The sequence below is a fragment of the Scylla paramamosain genome, chromosome 8, assembly GCF_035594125.1.
Source record: "Scylla paramamosain isolate STU-SP2022 chromosome 8, ASM3559412v1, whole genome shotgun sequence".
NCBI lineage: Eukaryota > Metazoa > Arthropoda > Malacostraca > Decapoda > Portunidae > Scylla > Scylla paramamosain.
Genome location: NC_087158.1, coordinates 1,405,001 through 1,423,434, shown reverse-complemented (window position 1 = coordinate 1,423,434; position 18,434 = coordinate 1,405,001). Strand labels below are relative to the sequence as shown.

General features: G+C 41.6%; 2 protein-coding genes across 8 annotated transcripts in view; one reads left to right on the top strand and one right to left on the bottom strand.

Moving 5' to 3' along the window:
• The window catches only part of LOC135102662 (mitogen-activated protein kinase kinase kinase 4-like), a 37,820-nt gene that overhangs the window by 4,939 nt on the left and 14,447 nt on the right, over positions 1–18,434 (bottom strand). For 5 of the 7 annotated variants that reach the window (XM_064008033.1, XM_064008034.1, XM_064008035.1 and 2 more), the window contains 9 exons: positions 18,115–18,221; positions 17,741–17,860; positions 17,232–17,308; positions 14,949–15,116; positions 3,999–4,186; positions 2,768–2,936; positions 2,006–2,128; positions 1,492–1,592; positions 245–424 (listed from right to left, as the gene is read on the bottom strand). In XM_064008033.1, coding sequence (XP_063864103.1) covers positions 245–424; positions 1,492–1,592; positions 2,006–2,128; positions 2,768–2,936; positions 3,999–4,186; positions 14,949–15,116; positions 17,232–17,308; positions 17,741–17,860; positions 18,115–18,221 — 1,233 coding nt within the window. Of the gene's footprint in view, positions 1–244; positions 425–1,491; positions 1,593–2,005; positions 2,129–2,767; positions 2,937–3,998; positions 4,187–14,863; positions 15,117–16,930; positions 16,999–17,231; positions 17,309–17,740; positions 17,861–18,114; positions 18,222–18,434 lie in introns of those variants that run through there. The other 2 variants (XR_010269721.1, XM_064008038.1) reach the window with 2 other exon arrangements.
• LOC135102664 (angiopoietin-4-like) lies at positions 5,858–15,480 on the top strand. Its single transcript, XM_064008044.1, has 12 exons — positions 5,858–6,001; positions 6,494–6,583; positions 6,663–7,180; positions 7,523–7,728; positions 7,876–8,017; positions 8,128–8,279; positions 10,358–10,491; positions 11,041–11,172; positions 11,851–11,983; positions 12,225–12,351; positions 13,157–13,348; positions 14,078–15,480. The coding sequence occupies exons 1-12, from the start codon at positions 5,882–5,884 to the stop codon at positions 14,157–14,159; spliced, it is 2,028 nt and encodes a 675-aa protein (XP_063864114.1). The 5' UTR covers positions 5,858–5,881; the 3' UTR covers positions 14,160–15,480.

Sequence of the window (18,434 nt, the reverse complement as noted above, 5' to 3'; positions counted from 1 at the left end):
TTTTTTGGGGAAGGGAAACTTCAGCTTGAGAGAGAGAGAGAGAGAGAGAGAGAGAGAGAGAGAGAGAGAGAGAGAGAGAGAGAGAGAGAGAGAGAGAGAGAGAGAGAGAGAGAGAGAGAGAGAGAGAGAGAGAGAGAGAGAGAGAGAGAGAGAGAATATGAGAGGGGGATGAGGGAAAAAACAATACAGAGGAAGATAGCCAGAGAAAATAAAGATGAGAATATGTGCCTATTTCTTCCATCACCTTGACAAAAGTGTGGTCCAGCAGCTGTGCAGTGGTGGCACGCTTCTTGGGGTCATGGATGAAGCAGCTGGCCAGGAACTCATGCCCCTCCTCAGACAGGTGCTTGGGGATGGTGGGGGACTGGCCCATACCCACCCGGAACATGATCTGCACACTGCTGTCGTACTCAGGCCACGGCCGCTGCAGGGGAGGACAGTGGTCAGCAGGAGGACATTATGCCTCATCCCCAAAAGAGAAATGCATACAAGAAAACACTGGAAAAATATGTCCAAGAAGAAGTAAGAAATATAAGCAAATGAAATGTTTAAAATGTAAAAGGATGAGGAATCAAATGATGGAGACAGGACAAGTCAGTGAGAGGGGCAGTTATGCCTTGTCAGTAGCAGTAATGCATACAAGAAGACACTAGAAAAATATGGACAAGAAGAAGTAAGAAATACAAGAAAATTAAATGTATAGAATGTAAAATGACAATAAACCAAATGATGGAGATGGGACTGTCAGTGTGAGGGGTAGCTGTAGTTCGTTACCAAAAGAGAAATGAACACAAGGAAAAAGAGAATAAGGAGAGATAAGAAATATAAAATTAAATATATAGAATGTGAAAGGATGATAAACAGAACAATGGCAAATTTACCTCTACCCAATCATCAGCTGTGATACAAAAATCAACACAGAGGTATGTGAGAAATGGAAAAGTACAGTGTGATGCTTTCCTTGCCAGTCATTGAAGGCCATCCTATCACTGTCCTGCCCCTACTGACAAAAGGCAGCAAGTCTGACACACAGAACCAAAAGACTGATTCACAGTTATTATTTTCACTTCCAGTATACACTAATACATATGGCAGTTACTTGGAGTTGTAAGGCCCAATATTTCATATTTTCCTGTAGATGAAGATTTTGGAAGATGATAAAGACCAGAACATCCAATTGGTGGTTAGTTTAAGTATGTAAAGGATACAAGGAAACTTTCCCACAGAGACATGTACAGCCACATGCCTTGTCATAGTAAGAAGCAGTTACAGCCGTGCACACTTTTGAATCTCACTTTTGAACTTTGACAGGCAACACGTGAGTCATCTGACAGTGATATTAAGGCTGTTGCTATTTGTACAAGTTTTGTTGGCCCTTAATGTCCTGTCAGGAAGAACTTAAGCTCATATCTTGCAACAAGCTAAACAAAAGTAAATCCAAAACAACTAACACACAGCTTGGTAACCCCACACCAGTGCAGTGAGCCTCACCTTGCCAGTGGCCATCTCTATCACCACGCAGCCCACAGACCACACGTCGGCTGCCCTCCCATGGCCCTCACTGGACTGGAATATCTCAGGAGCCATGTATGCTGCAACACAAAGAAGGAACCGTCACTTATGCATCTGGAATGAGAATGACAGCTGTGGTTGTCTGGCAGCTTCACACACGATGGCTCCACAGTTCAGACCAACGCTATGACCTCTGTAGAATCATGTTCAGTGAAGTTTGTGAGAAACTCCATTCTTTTCGTAGATATTTTATATTTATCTTCTTTCCTGAAAGCAGTCTCAGTTTTGAAATCTGCATTTATAAGTGAAAATCTCTTACCTGTAAATAAATAATAACTTTGGTGTATTTAATTATGTTTTCACATAGCTGCCCTCTTCCCATACTGATAAATATAATTTATCTGTTTTCTTCCTATACCTTAATCATTAATTTTCACAATCACTTCCAGCCTCTCTTCCACCTGTGAATCTTCCTCCACCTGAACATACTCACCGTGGGTCCCCACAATGCCAGCCAGCTCCCCCACCTCTGTATGGTGGCCCCGCAGCCGCACTGCACACCCAAAGTCTCCCAGCTTGAGCATGTTCCCCTCTTCTGTCAGGAAGATGTTGGCTCCTGCACCAGAGGAATGAAAACATTATCAATGCAAAGAGTAACAAGCATGCACGAGGTGTAAGTACATGTTTCAATACTGGAATTCAAACACTTCAGTACCACTATGCAATACAACCAAAAGTTTGAGGGATTGATACTGTTATGTATGTTAAGCATATGTATACTTAATATGGAATCACTTAATAAGTTAAATATACATATACTTGATATACAGAATCAGTCATTCATATGCACACTGTATAAAAGTGAGTGAATTAACTAATAAGACTGAAAAATAAGAATAAAGAATATTCAACGACTGGCAAAAGACACAAATATTTACACATTCAACTAAGTACCACTGAAAAGAATCAAAGAAACAGAAAAAAGAAAAAGAAAACTCAAAAAGAAAAGAAAAGTAAAAATAAAGATAAAAAGGTAAAAAAGAAAAAGAAAAGAAGAAAACAAAAAGAAGAAAATAAGAAAAGAAGAAAAGAAGGACCAGAAGAAGCACAAAAACGAGAAGAAAAGAATAAAGAAAATATATAAGATGAAAAAAGAAAAAAGCATAGATCATCATCATCATCAAGGACACAAAGGAAAAAGTGAAAGCCAAACACACACAACCAGCAGCAGCACACACGACCCTCACCCCCTCACCTTTGATGTCGCGGTGCACAATGCCGCGCTCATGCAGAGCGTGCACGGCCTCCAGCAGCTGCCGGGTGTACTTTCTCACCAGCTCCTCTGGCAGCCCTGTTTCCGTGCTGGTGGCCAGGCTCTCCAGGGTCCCCTCATCACAGTACTCCATGAACATCAGCATCTCATCCTGCACACGTGTGGCATAACAGATGTGAACCATGACAGAACTGCTCTCTCTCTCTCTCTCTCTCTCTCTCTCTCTCTCTCTCTCTCTCTCTCTCTCTCTCTCTCTCTCTCTCTCTCTCTCTCTCTCTCTCTCTCTCTCTCTGCTAACTTTTAGCCTGCAAACTCAAATAATCTCCTTAAGAAACATTTCAGAAAGTGAATTATATCAAGCAGTCCTGAAAACAGACCACACTGATGGACCTTTACATATGTGCTGCATGTGAGATATTTAACTTAATCAATGGCTAAGGGTGTGGATGATATATACATGAGTGTGTGGTGCTTTGTATGGGACACCTTTGTGGGATTGCCTGCCTGGTATATAGATAGATAGATAAAAAAAATTATAGTTAAAAGTATTTCCACAAGGATAACTATTATAGCTGTCCATTTATGTTAAGTCCTTACTTGTTACTGTCTTCAAGCTCTGATGTGTAAGGACACTAGTTAAGACTTTAAAAAAACATGGTAGTAATACATCCCAAAAGGATAATTCTCTTTGTGCCACTCACATTTATCACTGGTACAGATGCCACACACCCAAGAGGAGGCTTCCCTTGATAACACACACCTATCTATCCATGTTTCCAATGTCCCATCTACCTCCAGTCTTTACTCAAGAGGACACCCGCAACAGAAAACTCTCCCTCTATCAAAACCAACAAAGCCAACACAAGACACATTCCTACCTGTCAGTGTTTCCAATGCCTCATCTACCTCCAATCTTTACTCAAGGGGGCACCCACACCAGAAAACTCTCCATCTTTCCCTGCTCTAACACTCCCTCTATCAAAGCCAACATAAAACACATTCCTACCTATCAGTATATCCAACACCTCATCTTTCTTCAAGGGGACAGTTAAATAATAAAAGCCTCCATCTTTCCCTGTTCTTCTCTCAATCATGACCAATACAAAACATGCTTCTTTTATCTATCAGTACCTCTAACACCTCATCTGCCTCCCCTGACTCTCCTCATCTTCCTGTTCTTTCCTCCATCATGACCAACACAAGACACACTCACATTGTGTATCTCCACACCATAACACTTGACGAGGTGTGGGTGGCTGATCCCCTCGAAGATGTGGAACTCATCTGCCACGCGGCGGATGGAGCGGTGGTCATTGGGTTGCAGCGGTAGCACTTTCATGGCCATCAGCTCACCAGTGTTGTTGTTAACTGCCGTGTACACCTTGCCAAAGCGACCGGCACCTGCAACAGCCAACAGGTGACAGGGGAGTGACTGGTGAGAGTATGTATGCCCTGAAGGGGAAGACTGCTAATGGTTTAAGATGATGTGCCTTGAAGGGGAAAAACAAAGGGGAAAAGCAGTGACAGGTGGTTTGTGAGGATGTGTATGCCTTGAAGGGAAAAAAAACAAGTTACAGGATTTGAAGTGGTGTGTCTAGAAGGAGAAAAACAGTGATTTGTGGTTTGTGAGGGTATGTCTTGGAAGGAAAAAAAGTGATAGGTGATTTGTGAAAGTGTGCATGCCTTGAAGGGAAAAAAAAAACTGATAGGTGGTTTGTGAGGGTATGTATGCCTTGAAGGGAATAAACAGCAATGGGTGGTTGAAGGGAACAAACAGGTGGCAGGTGGTTTCTGAGGGTGATGTGCCTTGAAGGGGAAAAATAATCCCTCTATAAAGTGTGTAATAGAATTAAACACAAGAAATACACAAGAAAACAAATGCAGATGGAAACAATCATTTAATTTAAAGAGTATGTAACAGATGGAATATAAGGCTGAGTGACTGGAGCCCAAGAGAAACCAGGAACATTAGGGGGAGACAAGACTTAAAAGTTTGTGCACAGGACTTGTCAGTAATTGAACCAGTGCTCTCAAGGAAAATGTTGGGAGCCTCTGTTCACAAGTGGTTTACACACACACACACACACACACACACACACACACACACACACACACACACACACACTCCTCTTTGGCTCATATCACACAATATCATAGTAGTCTAATATTTTCTGTTTATATTCTATTATTTTTAATATTTGCTCAACAATTCCCAATATATTTTTAAGCTTCTATTAAAACTTTGTGAATATGCTAAATAATGTGTAACTTTATATACAAACATGAATATACTTTTTATTTGTTTGTTTACTTATATTCTTTATATATATATATATATATATATATATATATATATATATATATATATATATATATATATATATATATGTGTGTGTGTGTGTGTGTGTGTGTGTGTGTGTGTGTGTGTGTGTGTGTGTGTAAAGAGTGTGGGTGAGTGGGTGGTGTGTGGGTGTGCCAGGGCTGGGTGGTGTATATATATATATATATATATATATATATATATATATATATATATATATATATATATATATATATATATATATATATATATATATATATATATATATATATATATATATATATATAAAAAGAGTGGGTGGGTGGGTGGTGTGTGGGTGTGCCAGGGGTGGGTGGTGTGTGGGTGGGCCAGACTGGGTGGTGTGTGGGCATGAGAGGCAGGCTGACTGGCTGGCAAAGTGGTGGGCTGATTACTTCCCCAGACACCCCCTGCCCCTCCTTGCGGTGGGCACTCCCCTCTTTGTCACCTCCCACACTTTGTAGCCTGGAGACCTTGAGTGTTGGAGGGAGAGTGGTGGAGTGGAGGCTGCAGTGGGTGTGTGTCACTGAGAGGCAAGTAGCAACAGCCACACTCTCCATACAACCAATATGTCTAGCAACCTTTCTTCCTCTACACCTATTGCTTCCTTAATACAAGCATATAATGCAATAAAACAACAGATCAAAAGAAATGCATAAGAATTAGCTCAAGTGAAAAACTAGCCTAGTTAATGTTGTAAAGGGAGCAGTCACTTAATTTTAATACAGCAAATCAAATAAAGCACAAGATAATGTGTTATGTTCACCACACAGCCAAACATGTGGGTAGCAGCTGCTGTGTGGGTGGTGTGGCTGGTGGTGGCCGTGGTGAGTGGTCAGGAGAGGGAACACAGCCACTTCATGGTCCAGCCTCAACAGGTGAGCATCACATTAATATAACACACACACACACACACACACACACACACACACACACACACACACACACACACACACACACACACACACACACACACACACAATGAATATGGTGTAATTGTTTCACAAGGAGGATTCCAAAACTGATGATTAATTCTTGTCTATATTTATACACCAGGCTAAGACAAAAAGCCTCACCTCATTGCAGGAACAAATATATAAAGGAGCAAGCTGTCATTCCCATCACCTCATCCTTTTAGTGATCTTTTACAATGTACTGGGAATATGATGGAAGTATTCCAACCTGGCTGTGCAATGAGTGACCAAATGCCTATCATGGGGACTAGTGAATTTTTGCATACTTTCATTCTGCAAAGTTGCAAACTCCATTTAAGTTCTATAAATGTTTTTCACTTCACGGTTTGTGTGCCACTACTTCATAAAGGTTAAAATAATTACAATGGCTACAAATAAATATGTACCATGAGACAGGGTGAGAGCCTTGGTGTGGCAGAGAGTGAGCCCGGCTTGGACACCAGCACAACACGCACAGTTCGCATCCTCACCTACCGGCCTGACCAGGTAAGTGCCTCCCAGTGCTGTGCTGCCTCACTCGCCACACACAGACCTCACCACTGGTGCCTCCTGACTGCACTCTCAGCTTCCAGGTGAACAACAACAATGGGACCAAAGCAAAGCCACTCCAGGTCATGAAGACCATGACAATCTTCCCACTGGTTCAGCCACCAGCAGAAGAGGTGGAGGTGGTGATGGCAGCAGCAGCAGGCATGGAAGTCGTCGGCATGGAAGGAGACAGCAGAGTGGCAGGGGGCTCAGACAAGGTGGAGGTGGTGGTGGTGGTGGTGGTGGTGGTGGTGGTGGTGAAAGACAAAGTGGTAGAGGAAGAAGATTTCAACAGCAAGGGAGTGGTGGTGGTGGTGGTGGTGGTAGCAGCAGCAGCAGCAGCAGCAGCAGCAATAACAGCAGCTTCACTAGCGACAGTGACAGCAGCACAAGTGAAGACACAAGCACCACCAGCACAACCCCCTTGGAGGTGGACACTTCCCAGCAGCACACCAACGCCATCATCCTGATGCTACAGCGCCTCAGTGAGAGACTATCCAGCATTGAGGTGCTGCAGCGGCAACAGACAGAAAGGACTGGCACCATCAACTACAGGTGAGGGGCATGACATGGCATGGCATGGCATGGCATGGCATGGTGTGCTTCCTTACATCCCTTGAGGATGTGAATTCTGAGACTTCAAGACAATGTCAGTGAATAATGAACACATTTTAATATGAAGGTAATTGCACAATGCCAGACACAAATGTGCTTTTATGTTTTTTTATGAGACTTCAGTGGGCTTGATCTTCACGTTCTTTGCTCTAGAAGATCCTCCAATGCTAAGTCTTCCCAGTGAGTAACATTTAGAGTTTTGACACATAGTTTTGCAGATTCCAAATACTTACTGGTAACATTTTCTTCCCTAAACACCAAAAATAATGACAACACACCAAGACTGACAAAACTGGAGCTTCAGGCTGAGGAGCGCAAGAGTTTCAACAACGACCTGAGCAGCGCCGTGCGTCACCGCATGGAGCGCACCGATGCGGAGCTGGACCAGGTGAACACCCAGCTGGAGGGAATCAAGAGCAGCATCATGAACCTGGGCCAGCAGTATGTGGACATCAAGACTACTCTCAGAGAGATTCCCATACAACAAGGCTAGTTCTCCATTTCTCTCTCCTTTTCCACTTTGCTCAATTAAGAAATGCAACAAACTGCCATCAGTAACTCAGCAGACATCTCCATGCTAAACAAAAACAGACATACAGTGTCAGCTCTCAACTACCAGTAATTACTTGACACAGACAACAGAGGCAGTGAGGTGAACGGCCTCAAGATGCAGGCCATGATGGGAACACTCCAGAGTTTGAGGACGGTAACAAATGACATCATGGAGAACATTGATCAATTGAGTAACAACTTGACATCCCTCAACAAGATTGCAAGGTGAATAAGCATACAAACTTCAGCAGCAATGACCATAAAAACTGAAAAATAATACAGATTTTCTTTTACAGAAAGCATCATAGTTTTCATCAATGTCTCTTCCCCTGCAGTAACCTGACAAATTTAAGTGAGAAGATGGTGACCAAGCAATATCTGCTGGAAAACCTGAGTGAGCTGAAGAGCCAAGACTCAGCCATGTCTCTGCTGGCCAGAGTAATGGTACAGCACCCGGCCTCCGCCAACAGGCGAGCCTCACGCAAAGGTATATAAAGGCACCAGTGTCCACCGAAATGAACACCCACACAGGGACTTAGGAGGATTAATGTGCAGAATAGCTGCTCCTGACCAATCTGCCTAATTTATTGGCAATGGATAGGATACATACCATACTCAAAATGCATAGCAATTTCGAAGAGCGGTCAGCTTCAGGATATTCACATTACTTTGTTAGAATCAGACATGACAGTATAGATTTCTTTTCCAGGCACATTTTCATCTTTAGAATTAATGGAGTAATAAACAAAGTGCTAATCTTATTTTAACTACAAAACAATTTTTAGTAGTGTTGCACACTTGTCTAAAGCATCAGTTACTTTTTAATTGTGTGCCGTCCTATCATAAAAGATTTTCCAGGCTATGCTAGGTCAGGGATGATTACCTACGCTTCACACATTACCTCACTAAACACAACTTACCACACATAAGATTAAGTTATGTTAGATTTGGAATTTAGATAATTACCTCCAATTTAATGTGATAGGAAGCACCTCATGAAGAAAATAACAGTAGAAAAAAAGAGTGTAAATAACAGCATGATAATGACATGTTGAGAAGACATCTACTCACACCATTCATTCTGAAGTCCACACCAGATCATCTTAACATAAGCAAATAAGGGCAGCTGCAAGAAGCAATCAGGCCTCCACTTGGCAGTTCCTCTACATTTTATACAAGGGTCAACATTTCAAGTCATAATGTTAATTCATTCCTGACACAAAGCACCTCATATGGAGAACACGAGGTGTCCTCTACTGCTCTGATGTACAGAGGCCATCAGGGCACTTACTAGCTGCTTATATCTCTGCTGGTCATTTCAAGCAGCAGCCATCACAACAATGACAGGGATATCCAATATATCCACTCCAGATTTCACCCTTCACCATCAGATTCCAAAGTCATCACCAGACTTTCACGACCACACCAACACCACACACAAAATGGCAACCACTTGCTTATGAACAGTGAAGTGAACCTCTATGTGAAACAAAGAGTGAAGCAATGAAGTAGTTTTAAAGCAATGAATCAATTTCAAATACCAACAATTATATTTTATGTTCAACTAACTCCACAATATGTTCACAAGTATTGTGAAGGTGTGCTTCAGTAATGTGCTGTGTGACTTGGGTAATGTACAACCCAATGCATTGCAACAATAACAACTCAACCCCTCAAACAACTGGTCCATGGCTGGACAACTAAACTATTTTTATACATACTCTCTCACTTCACTATTTCAAATCCTTAAAACTATTTATCAAACAATTCATATATACAATAACAGCTAACAAGGATGTATCAGAACAGTGTAGGTGTACAGCCATGAACTACCTGTCTAAAGAGCTGACTTGTTACTGAGGCACTGCATCAGGCTGTACACATTACTCAGGTCACACAACACACTACTACAGCACAGCTTCACAATACTTATGAGAAAATTGTGAAATTAGTTGAACCTATAAGATAATTACTAGTACTCTTGCTCCACAGACCCAAGCAGCTGGAATAAGTCACTTCAACAAAAGCTGAGGTGTGAGAGGAATGCATGATGAAAGTAATGTCAGTGCATGACAGATTTGGTGTGTTGAGCAAAACTGAAGGAATGGCATGTGGTGTTTGGGACAATCAAATACAGCACTAAGGTAGTTCATCCACACAAAAGAATGATAGAGACTGTTATGATGAAAGGTAAAGGTAACAGAATGAAAGACGCATCCAGTGAAATGGGAAAAACACACTGCTGGAATAAGAGAGAGAAAGAGGTGTGAGAATAGTGACTGCATCAGAGCATGTAAGAAGGGAATGTAAGAGCTGTTATTCCTATCACATTCTATCAATGTTTCCCCAAGCTGTATGAAGTTACTCCTTTTACTGTTGCCTCTAACTCATAGAACCTATAAAGGTCATATAGTCACCCAGGTATCCTCATTAGGCCCTAAGGTTGTTGTTGTCTGTTTTGCCTTTGTATATTCTGCTGAATTATTATGATTGCATGTTAGATAAAGATAAACAGAAAAGTTATTTCTAATATAAGTGAAGTACAATAGCCCTATTTCACTGCAGGAGAGCCAGAGGATTGCTGGCAGCTCCTGAGAAAAGGAAGGAAACAGTCTGGAGTGTACAGCATCCAGCCCCGCAACTCCCCAACTCCCTTCTTTGTGTATTGTGACATGGAGACTGATGGCGGTGGCTGGACAGTGAGTAGCTATCACCACCCTCCTCCTCCTTGTCACTACAACAGCTACTCTCTTCTTCTGCAGTGTGGTGGAGATGCTCCTCCCACCATGATTTGGCTGCTGAACAAGTATAAAAAGCTATCCCTCTCTTGATGCCACAAAACTACAAGTCCTTCAGTCTGTTTACAGCATGTGTTTTTGGTGACACACAATTTCAAGTTTATCAATCCAACAATCCTTTCATGATGACGACATTTCCAGCTTATCAATCCACCAAAGTCTGACTTGACGACACAAATCTCTATCTCAACTTCACCAATCAACTAATCCCTTTTTTGACACCACAAAACCCTATCTCAACTTCACCAATCCAGTGACACAAAACTCTATCTACTTCAACTTCACCAAGCAACCAATCCTTTTCTTAACACCACAAAATTCTATCAATCCACCAACAGAAGCCTATTTCGACTTCACCAATCTAGCAACACAAAACAGGAGAGGTTACCAATCAACAAACTCTTCCTCGGCAGCACAAAACAAGCAATGCAATTCCCTGTGTTCCTGCAGGTGATCCAGCGGCGGGAGGACGGCTCAGTGGACTTCCTAAGGGAATGGGCTGACTACAAACACGGCTTTGGCAACATTGCTGGGGAGTACTGGCTGGGGAATGAGAAGATCCACCTCCTCACCAACCTGCAGGTCAGCCTTTTTTTTTTTCTCTCTCTTTTTATATGTAAGAGGGGACCCTGGATTACCACAAGAAAATAGCTATAAAGAGGCCCAATGAAGATGCCAATCCTTAAAGAGCGTTGTCAGAAGGGTTTTTTTTATTTGAGGATGTGTCTTGAAACCTTCATCTCAAGACAGTTCAAGTCAAAGGCAGTAGTGAGTACAGGAGCAGGCAGGGCATTCTAAAATTTAGTGCATGTCCTGAGGAATACACAATTCTCTTCTACTGACTGATCAGTGTGAAACAAGAGTCCATGTGCCATGTGGGATTGATATCTATAAGGGAGTGTTTATGTATCCAGTTACAGAGTATGCCTGCAGTCAGCCTAAATGTATATGTTTAAATCCAAGCTTTTCTTGGCTGGAATAGTTGCTAATCATAAAGCTTCCAAAGTAAATCACTATTATTTTTTTTTCTCTCTTTTCTTTGCTGGATACTATCTATATTTAACTATCATTATGCTTTTCTCTTTTTTTCTTTTTTTTGTCCAGTGGATACTATCTATAGCTTGAAAACTATATTATCATTATTATTACTACTATGCAGAGTGCACCCCTGAAAGGAAAAGGCCAAAAGTAGATTACTTCTACCACTACTACTACTGCTACTATCATTACTTCTGTTACTAATCATCATCTTTGGTGCAGGTGTCAATGCTGCGAGTGGACATGGCAGACTACGACCAGCAGGTGGGACATGCCCTCTACTCAGCCTTTGCCATTGGGTCTGAGCAGGAGGGCTACTCACTCAAGATGCTCGGCAAATATAGCGGGGACGCAGGTCAGGTTTCTAACACAGTCATGATTGGTTACTGAACAAAAAATAAATAAATAAATAAATAAATAAATAAATAAATAAATAAAAAATAAATCAATAATATTAGCTCATTTATGGAGATAATGTTGCTTTAAAGCTTACCTGTTCATTAGCAATGCAAGAAACTTCAATATCAAAGCATTTTAGTGTCTTTTTATAAATAAGAACCTGGAACACCATCACTGACTACCCCTGAACCACACAGGTGACTCACTTCGCTACCACGTTGGGCGGCGCTTCAGCACAATAGACATGGACAACGATGCATGGCCTGAGAGGAGCTGTGCCAGGGACCACATGGGGGCCTGGTGGTACCGAGCGTGTGAGACCAGGTGAGGCAGTCAACACTCAGCCTTTACCTCACACCTGCTTCCTTCTCACTCACTCACAGTATCTAACTTCCCTCAGAAGATAGTGATAGACTTAGTAAAAACTGATATTTTAGTCTTTAGGATTGAGTAAGATATACCATCCTTGGATTTCTGTTTATAACATGATCGTGGGAAAAACACTGCGACTAATCCACTCTCCCATCTTTCACTTAAGTACTCTGACCTCTCAGTTGATAGAGGGTTCCCTTTCACATTTAATGCCAAATACAAATAGATTAAAAATGATCCATCAGAGCATTCAGTAGTCCAATAAAAAAGCATAACTTTGTGTTTAAAAATGTACATCAATAAGGCATTCTCTTAGTGTGGAAAGTAAAATCCATATAACTTGACAATATGATGAAGCAAACACAGGATGAAGTAAGATCCATATGACCTTGGCTGGGATGAGAGAAGTATTACCTAGTGTTGATAAATGTATACCTTGGCTTGGGATGAGAGAAGTATTACCTAGTGTTGATAAATGTATACCTATAAATCCCTCTTACTATACTCACTATACTCACTAATACTCACACAATGTCAGTCTATGATGGCAATCACATGATATAAGGGACTATGATAAGGGAAATATTACTGAATATTGAAAAATGTATATCTGTAAGTGTTCTCTTACTATATGGAATAAGACCCACCTGACTTGACTTCAAGATCAGGCAAGCACTGGAAGTAAGAACCAGAGGACATGACTATGATGACAAATACACACCAGTAAATCACTTTCTTACTATACAACGACAAACAGCAACCTGAATGGGCGGTACCTGCACGGCCCAATCCCGCCAGAGCACCAGTACACTGGTCTCTACTGGTATGACTTCCGGGGGCCCCAGTACTCACTCTGGCGGTCACGCATGATGATTCGTCGCGGAGGAAAAGTGGATCACCCCGTCTTCAAGAATTTCACCTTGATTCAGAGCCAGACTGACTCACCAAGGTAAAATTGTGTGTTTTGTGTCAAGTAATGTTATGTTCCATTCACATTTACTCATTGGACAATATTCTGAAACATTTCCATCCCATACCTCCACTACATTCAAAAGGCTCCAGTTGAAGTCATGCAGATTTTTAAGGATGTTTTTATGATTGTAGTAACAGATTAACAAGATTTTTATATTAATATGAGAAATACTTCTGAGAAATCAGCTGATCATCTCTGTGGCCTTTGAAAATAGTGATGGTGAGACAGCAAAGTATTTCTGAATATGGCCTATTAATGTGCACTGAGCATTCCACTGCAATGAACCTCCACTGTTCACTGCACAAAATTTTTTAAAGTATACAAACAGAACACAACAAGGCCTAACATTTGTCTGACAAACTCAGATGTGATTGAGCTTGCATGTGAAATTGTGAATGTGTTTGTTTATCCAACTCTCTCATTTCTTTTCCTCGCTTCTTTTTGGGAGCAGCATCATGAGTAGGCTGGGAGTGTTGTAATGTGTAGAGAAGTAGTAGATAATGATATTTAGGAGACCAACAGACTGACAGGCCAGTTCAGTGTCCAAGTGAAAAATGCAACTAAATAACCGGTTACTTGCTCTAAAAATGACCAACTGTCTTGTTCCTTGTCCATTCCCAAACATTCCAAATCGCTGTTTCTGTGTGTCAATGCCTGGTTCTCTCTCAAGCCTCAGTAACCCATTGCCTGGTTCTCCCTGCCCAGAGAGGAGGAAGAAGCCATCACACCCAAAACCTTCGACCCCAACCGAGACCCTTACGTGACCTTCGACTATCAAGACGACTAAGGAAGGTGATGCAACACCCTCCACGAAGAACTGCCAGGACGGGCCTCTCTAAGTACTACTTGTTAAGCTGTAGCTGTAGTGAAGCTTTGCTAGAACATTTAAGGAATTATCCTCCATAACTCTGATATTAAAGATTGTAAAGTTGTGTATGTGCAGCTCTGATGGCACAACAGAGATGGATATAATTGCTACTTTTTGTGACATTAACACAGAAGTTATATGGCATTATGAGGTACAGCTTTATGAAGTGTGCTGTTGGTCAAAACTCTACCATACACATTTACAGTGTATGTATGGAACAACTGTATCAATCACAATGCACCACGTCCCATGTCAGAGTGGACAGTGTGGGATACAGTAATGCTTAACCATATGTACTCAACAGACAGGCTACCAATGGCTGATACTGTACTGATACTGTCCATGAGAAAATAGCTTGTATTCCATATAAATCAAATTCTTCAATCTGATGAGTTATGCAAGCTGCCACATAATAGGAGAAATGTACTGGTGTGTGTATAGTGTAAAGTGGAAGTTGTCTGTATTTCTTTTTTTTTTTATGTAGGAGGGACACTGGCCAAGGGCAACAAAATCCAATAAATAAATGCTTAGATTTCTCACACTAACTCATCTCTGTGCCAATCTTTCCATTACTGCTGCAAGAAAATTAAGCAGTAAGATGGAAACACACACACACACACACACACACACACACACACACACACACACACACACACACACACACACACACACACACACACACACACACACGCGCGCGCGAGTACTCACCAATCTTGAAGCCTCGTTGCCATGAGAAGTTGACGGTACGTGGCTTGAAGTGGATCTTGTCCCGGTGAATGTTAGACACCTGGCCAATCACCCTCTCGTCCCTCAGCCGCTCATCCAGTTTGGTGTCCATTGTGAAGATCTTCCTCCGCACCCTCTGAATGGGCTTCTCTGGGGGGGGGGGAAATAAAAATTGAATAGAAGAGGGTGGATACACATGACTACTGAAGACAGACATGCATGTGAAAAATAGGGATAAAGAACTGAATAGTGAGTGTGAAGGATGCAAGTGACTACTGAGGGCAGGTATGCAGGTGAGGAATGGAAGTGATTGGTAAGTATTGACACACCAACTGTCATAACTTCCTAGATCTCTGAATAACTAGAGAGTACAGACCTCTATCTGAAGAGAACTATTATGCACAAAAAGCTGGGGGAGGATGTCTGATTGTTGTGAATCATTATAAAACAGCAGAGTTCATGTGAAAAGGAATAATTTTGTATTTTCATATAATCAATAAAGGAGAATGAAAAATTTTTAGTGTCTTTAATAAATATCAAATGGCCATAGTTTTTGTATTCTGAGATACAAATTTATGTCCTCTACCAATATGAATACCAAACAGCTTCTATGAAGTTAGGCGTTCTGAGACGTCTCTGCCAGTTTTTCTCACCCCCCCGAGCTGCTAACTCTGTCCATGTATGGAGTATGCTTCACATGTCTGGGGAGGGGGTTCCACTCATACTGCTCTTCTAGACAGTGTGGAATCAAAAGCTTTTCGTCTTATCAACTCCTCTCCTCTAACTGACTGTCTTCAGTCTCTATTTCATCGCCACAATGTTGCATCTCTAGCTGTCTTCTACCTCTATTTTCATGTTAACTGCTCTTCTGATCCTGCTAACTGCATGCCTCCCCTTCTCCCGCAGCCTCACTTCACAAGACTTTCTTCTTTCTCTCACCCTTATTCTGTCCACCTCTCTAATGTAAGTTAACCAGTATTCTCAATCATTCATCCCCTTCTCTGGTAAACTCTGGAACTCTCTGCCTGCTTCTGTATTTCCACCTTCCTATGACTTTAATTCCTTTAAGAGAAGTTTCAAGACACTTATCCTTCAATTTTTGACTACCACTTTGGACCCTTTTCTGGGACTGGCATCTCAGGGTTTTTTTTTTTTTTTATTGGATTTTTGTTGTCCTTGGCCAGTATCCCTCCTACATAAAAAAAAAAAAAAAGCCCCTTTAATTCCTTCTGCAGCCAAACAACATTAACACAACACAGTTTTGTTTAACAGGTCTAGTTTTACAGTTCATTATATTTGACAACAACTAATATCCAACAAAACATTCATAAGTCTTTAGGCTAACTGCTGAAGTCCACCAAACAAGCATAGAACTCTACACTGCACCACCAAATGCCACTGGAAGTAAAGTGGCATGTGGTGGCTTGGTGACCATGTTCTGTAACCTACACTCCAGTTTAGAATCACAGTAGTAGTAGTAGTAGTAGTAGTAGTAGTAGTAGTAGTAGTAGTAGTAGTAGTAGTAGTAGTAGTAGTAGTAGTAGCAGCAGTAGTAGTAGTAGTAGTAGTAGTAGCAGTAGTAGTAGCAGTAGTAGTAGTAGTAGTAGTAGTAGTAGTAGTAGTAGTAGTAGTAGTAGTAGTAGTAGTAGTAGTAGTAGTAGTAGTAGTGAGGCATAAATTAAAGCCAAAACAATGGTGATATAACAGGGTTAGGAGATGAGGATGTAAAATGAAGTGTTACCAAGATGGCAACAAATGAACAATTTCCCAGAGGACCATCAAAATCAAAATCATTATTGAACAAAAAAGGTTATTAATAACTCTTGAAATTGAATGCAAAGCAAGGCTGCAAAGCAAAGCAGATTGGCAGCATTAACAAAATAGAAAATATGCTCTTGGCAGTAGAACCACAATAAAATTTCAGTGTGCATGTTGAAGGCCACAGCACACTCCACCAGGCTTACCTCCCACCAGTACCTGTGGCCAGTGTGGATAATCAATCCACCTACAGTCAATCTCAGTCCTGCCAAGCCTGGTGGTGGTGATGGTGGTGGTACAGTCACATGCAGGATCAATATGTCTTAATGTGTGGTTGTAATGTTTGCATGCCTAGGTCTACTTAGGGTTGATGCCTAGTGCCTATTGCTAACACAAAGATTATGCTCACTATAGTATGTCTCTCATTCTTTTAGTAATCAGTACTGTAATCAAATAGCCATGAAGATTCATAAGGCTATAGGGAGCCACCCAAGGCAGGAGCCTTACCTGAGTACTGGCTGGGCGAGTCTGTCACATCCACCAGCTTCTCCACAGTGGGCTGACTTTTGCTTTTCAAGTGCCGCCTGCAATCATCAGTAAAGAACATACTTAAGTCACTCTTGGCAAAGAATTCCACTTAAACTTTGATATTCACTTTCATGTAGCATCTGCTCAGGTGATGTATTAAAATATTTATTATGAAACACTTCAATTTATCTATCTATCTATATACCAGGGCAGCAATCCTTCACAGGATGGCTCAGACAAAGCACCACACACTCATACACACATCATTTACACTCTTAGCCCCATCAGCCCTTGGTGGAAAGGGACAGTCTTGTGGACTACCCTACTACACCCCAAGAGCTTAGACACAGCACAGCTGGTCACATACATCCATAGCAAGGCTGGCCAGCAAGAGTAAATACAAATGAATTTCATCTGCTACTTTACATAAAACTTAACATGATAGCTTGAGTCATCCCTCTTTCACCACATCCCTGTTGGTTCCTTACCTGAGCAGTGGACTGTCTGTTGGGTTGATGACAGGAGAGCAGTCACCCTGGGAGGAGGATGACTGAGTGGACAAGGACCTCTCTGGTGCATGGTGGACGACAGATGACGTTGATGGTGACCTGGGTGATACAATAAGCCACATCAATATGTATCTTACTCACCTAAATAATCTTTTATGCTTGAGATGTACACAAAAAAAACTATCATACAACTCTTGGGACCACTTTGTTTTCTTTGAGATTATACAGGCCTGTATCTAAATCTGATTTATAAATCTTTGCTGATCTCCTTTTCAGTGTTAACCAAAAGAGCCACACAATTAGACCCTGGCCAGCATTACAATCTATCCCTCACTCAGCACAGCACACAGTACCTGAAGTGTCTAGGCAGGACTGGTGTGAGGGGCGTGCACGGCTGTTTGGTCTCTGGTGCAGTGCCGATGATGTAGTCACGGCAGCATTCAATCTCCTTCACCAGTTGCTGAAGTGAAGCTCAGAGTCATAATCTGTACACACCAATCTATTTTTCTATGAAACAGGCCAAGATTCCCCATAAAGGAAGGAAGCACAGGTGAGACATTACATCTTGTCAGTCTGACTGCTTTCTTATGCATACCTAAATCACATTGTTTTTCATCCCTTTCATCTCAAATTCTCTATCAATTTCTCGGATACCTTGCTCCCTCTGGAAGTG

Excerpts from the sequence above, each read along its gene's own strand:
- LOC135102664 (XM_064008044.1), top strand. The coding sequence starts at position 5,882 with ATGTTCACCACACAGCCAAACATGTGGGTAGCAGCTGCTGTGTGGGTG. Across the intron at positions 7,729-7,875 it reads AGAGATTCCCATACAACAAG|ACAACAGAGGCAGTGAGGTG; the intron begins GCTAGTTCTCCA and ends TACTTGACACAG. Across the intron at positions 13,349-14,077 it reads AGCCAGACTGACTCACCAAG|AGAGGAGGAAGAAGCCATCA; the intron begins GTAAAATTGTGT and ends CTCCCTGCCCAG.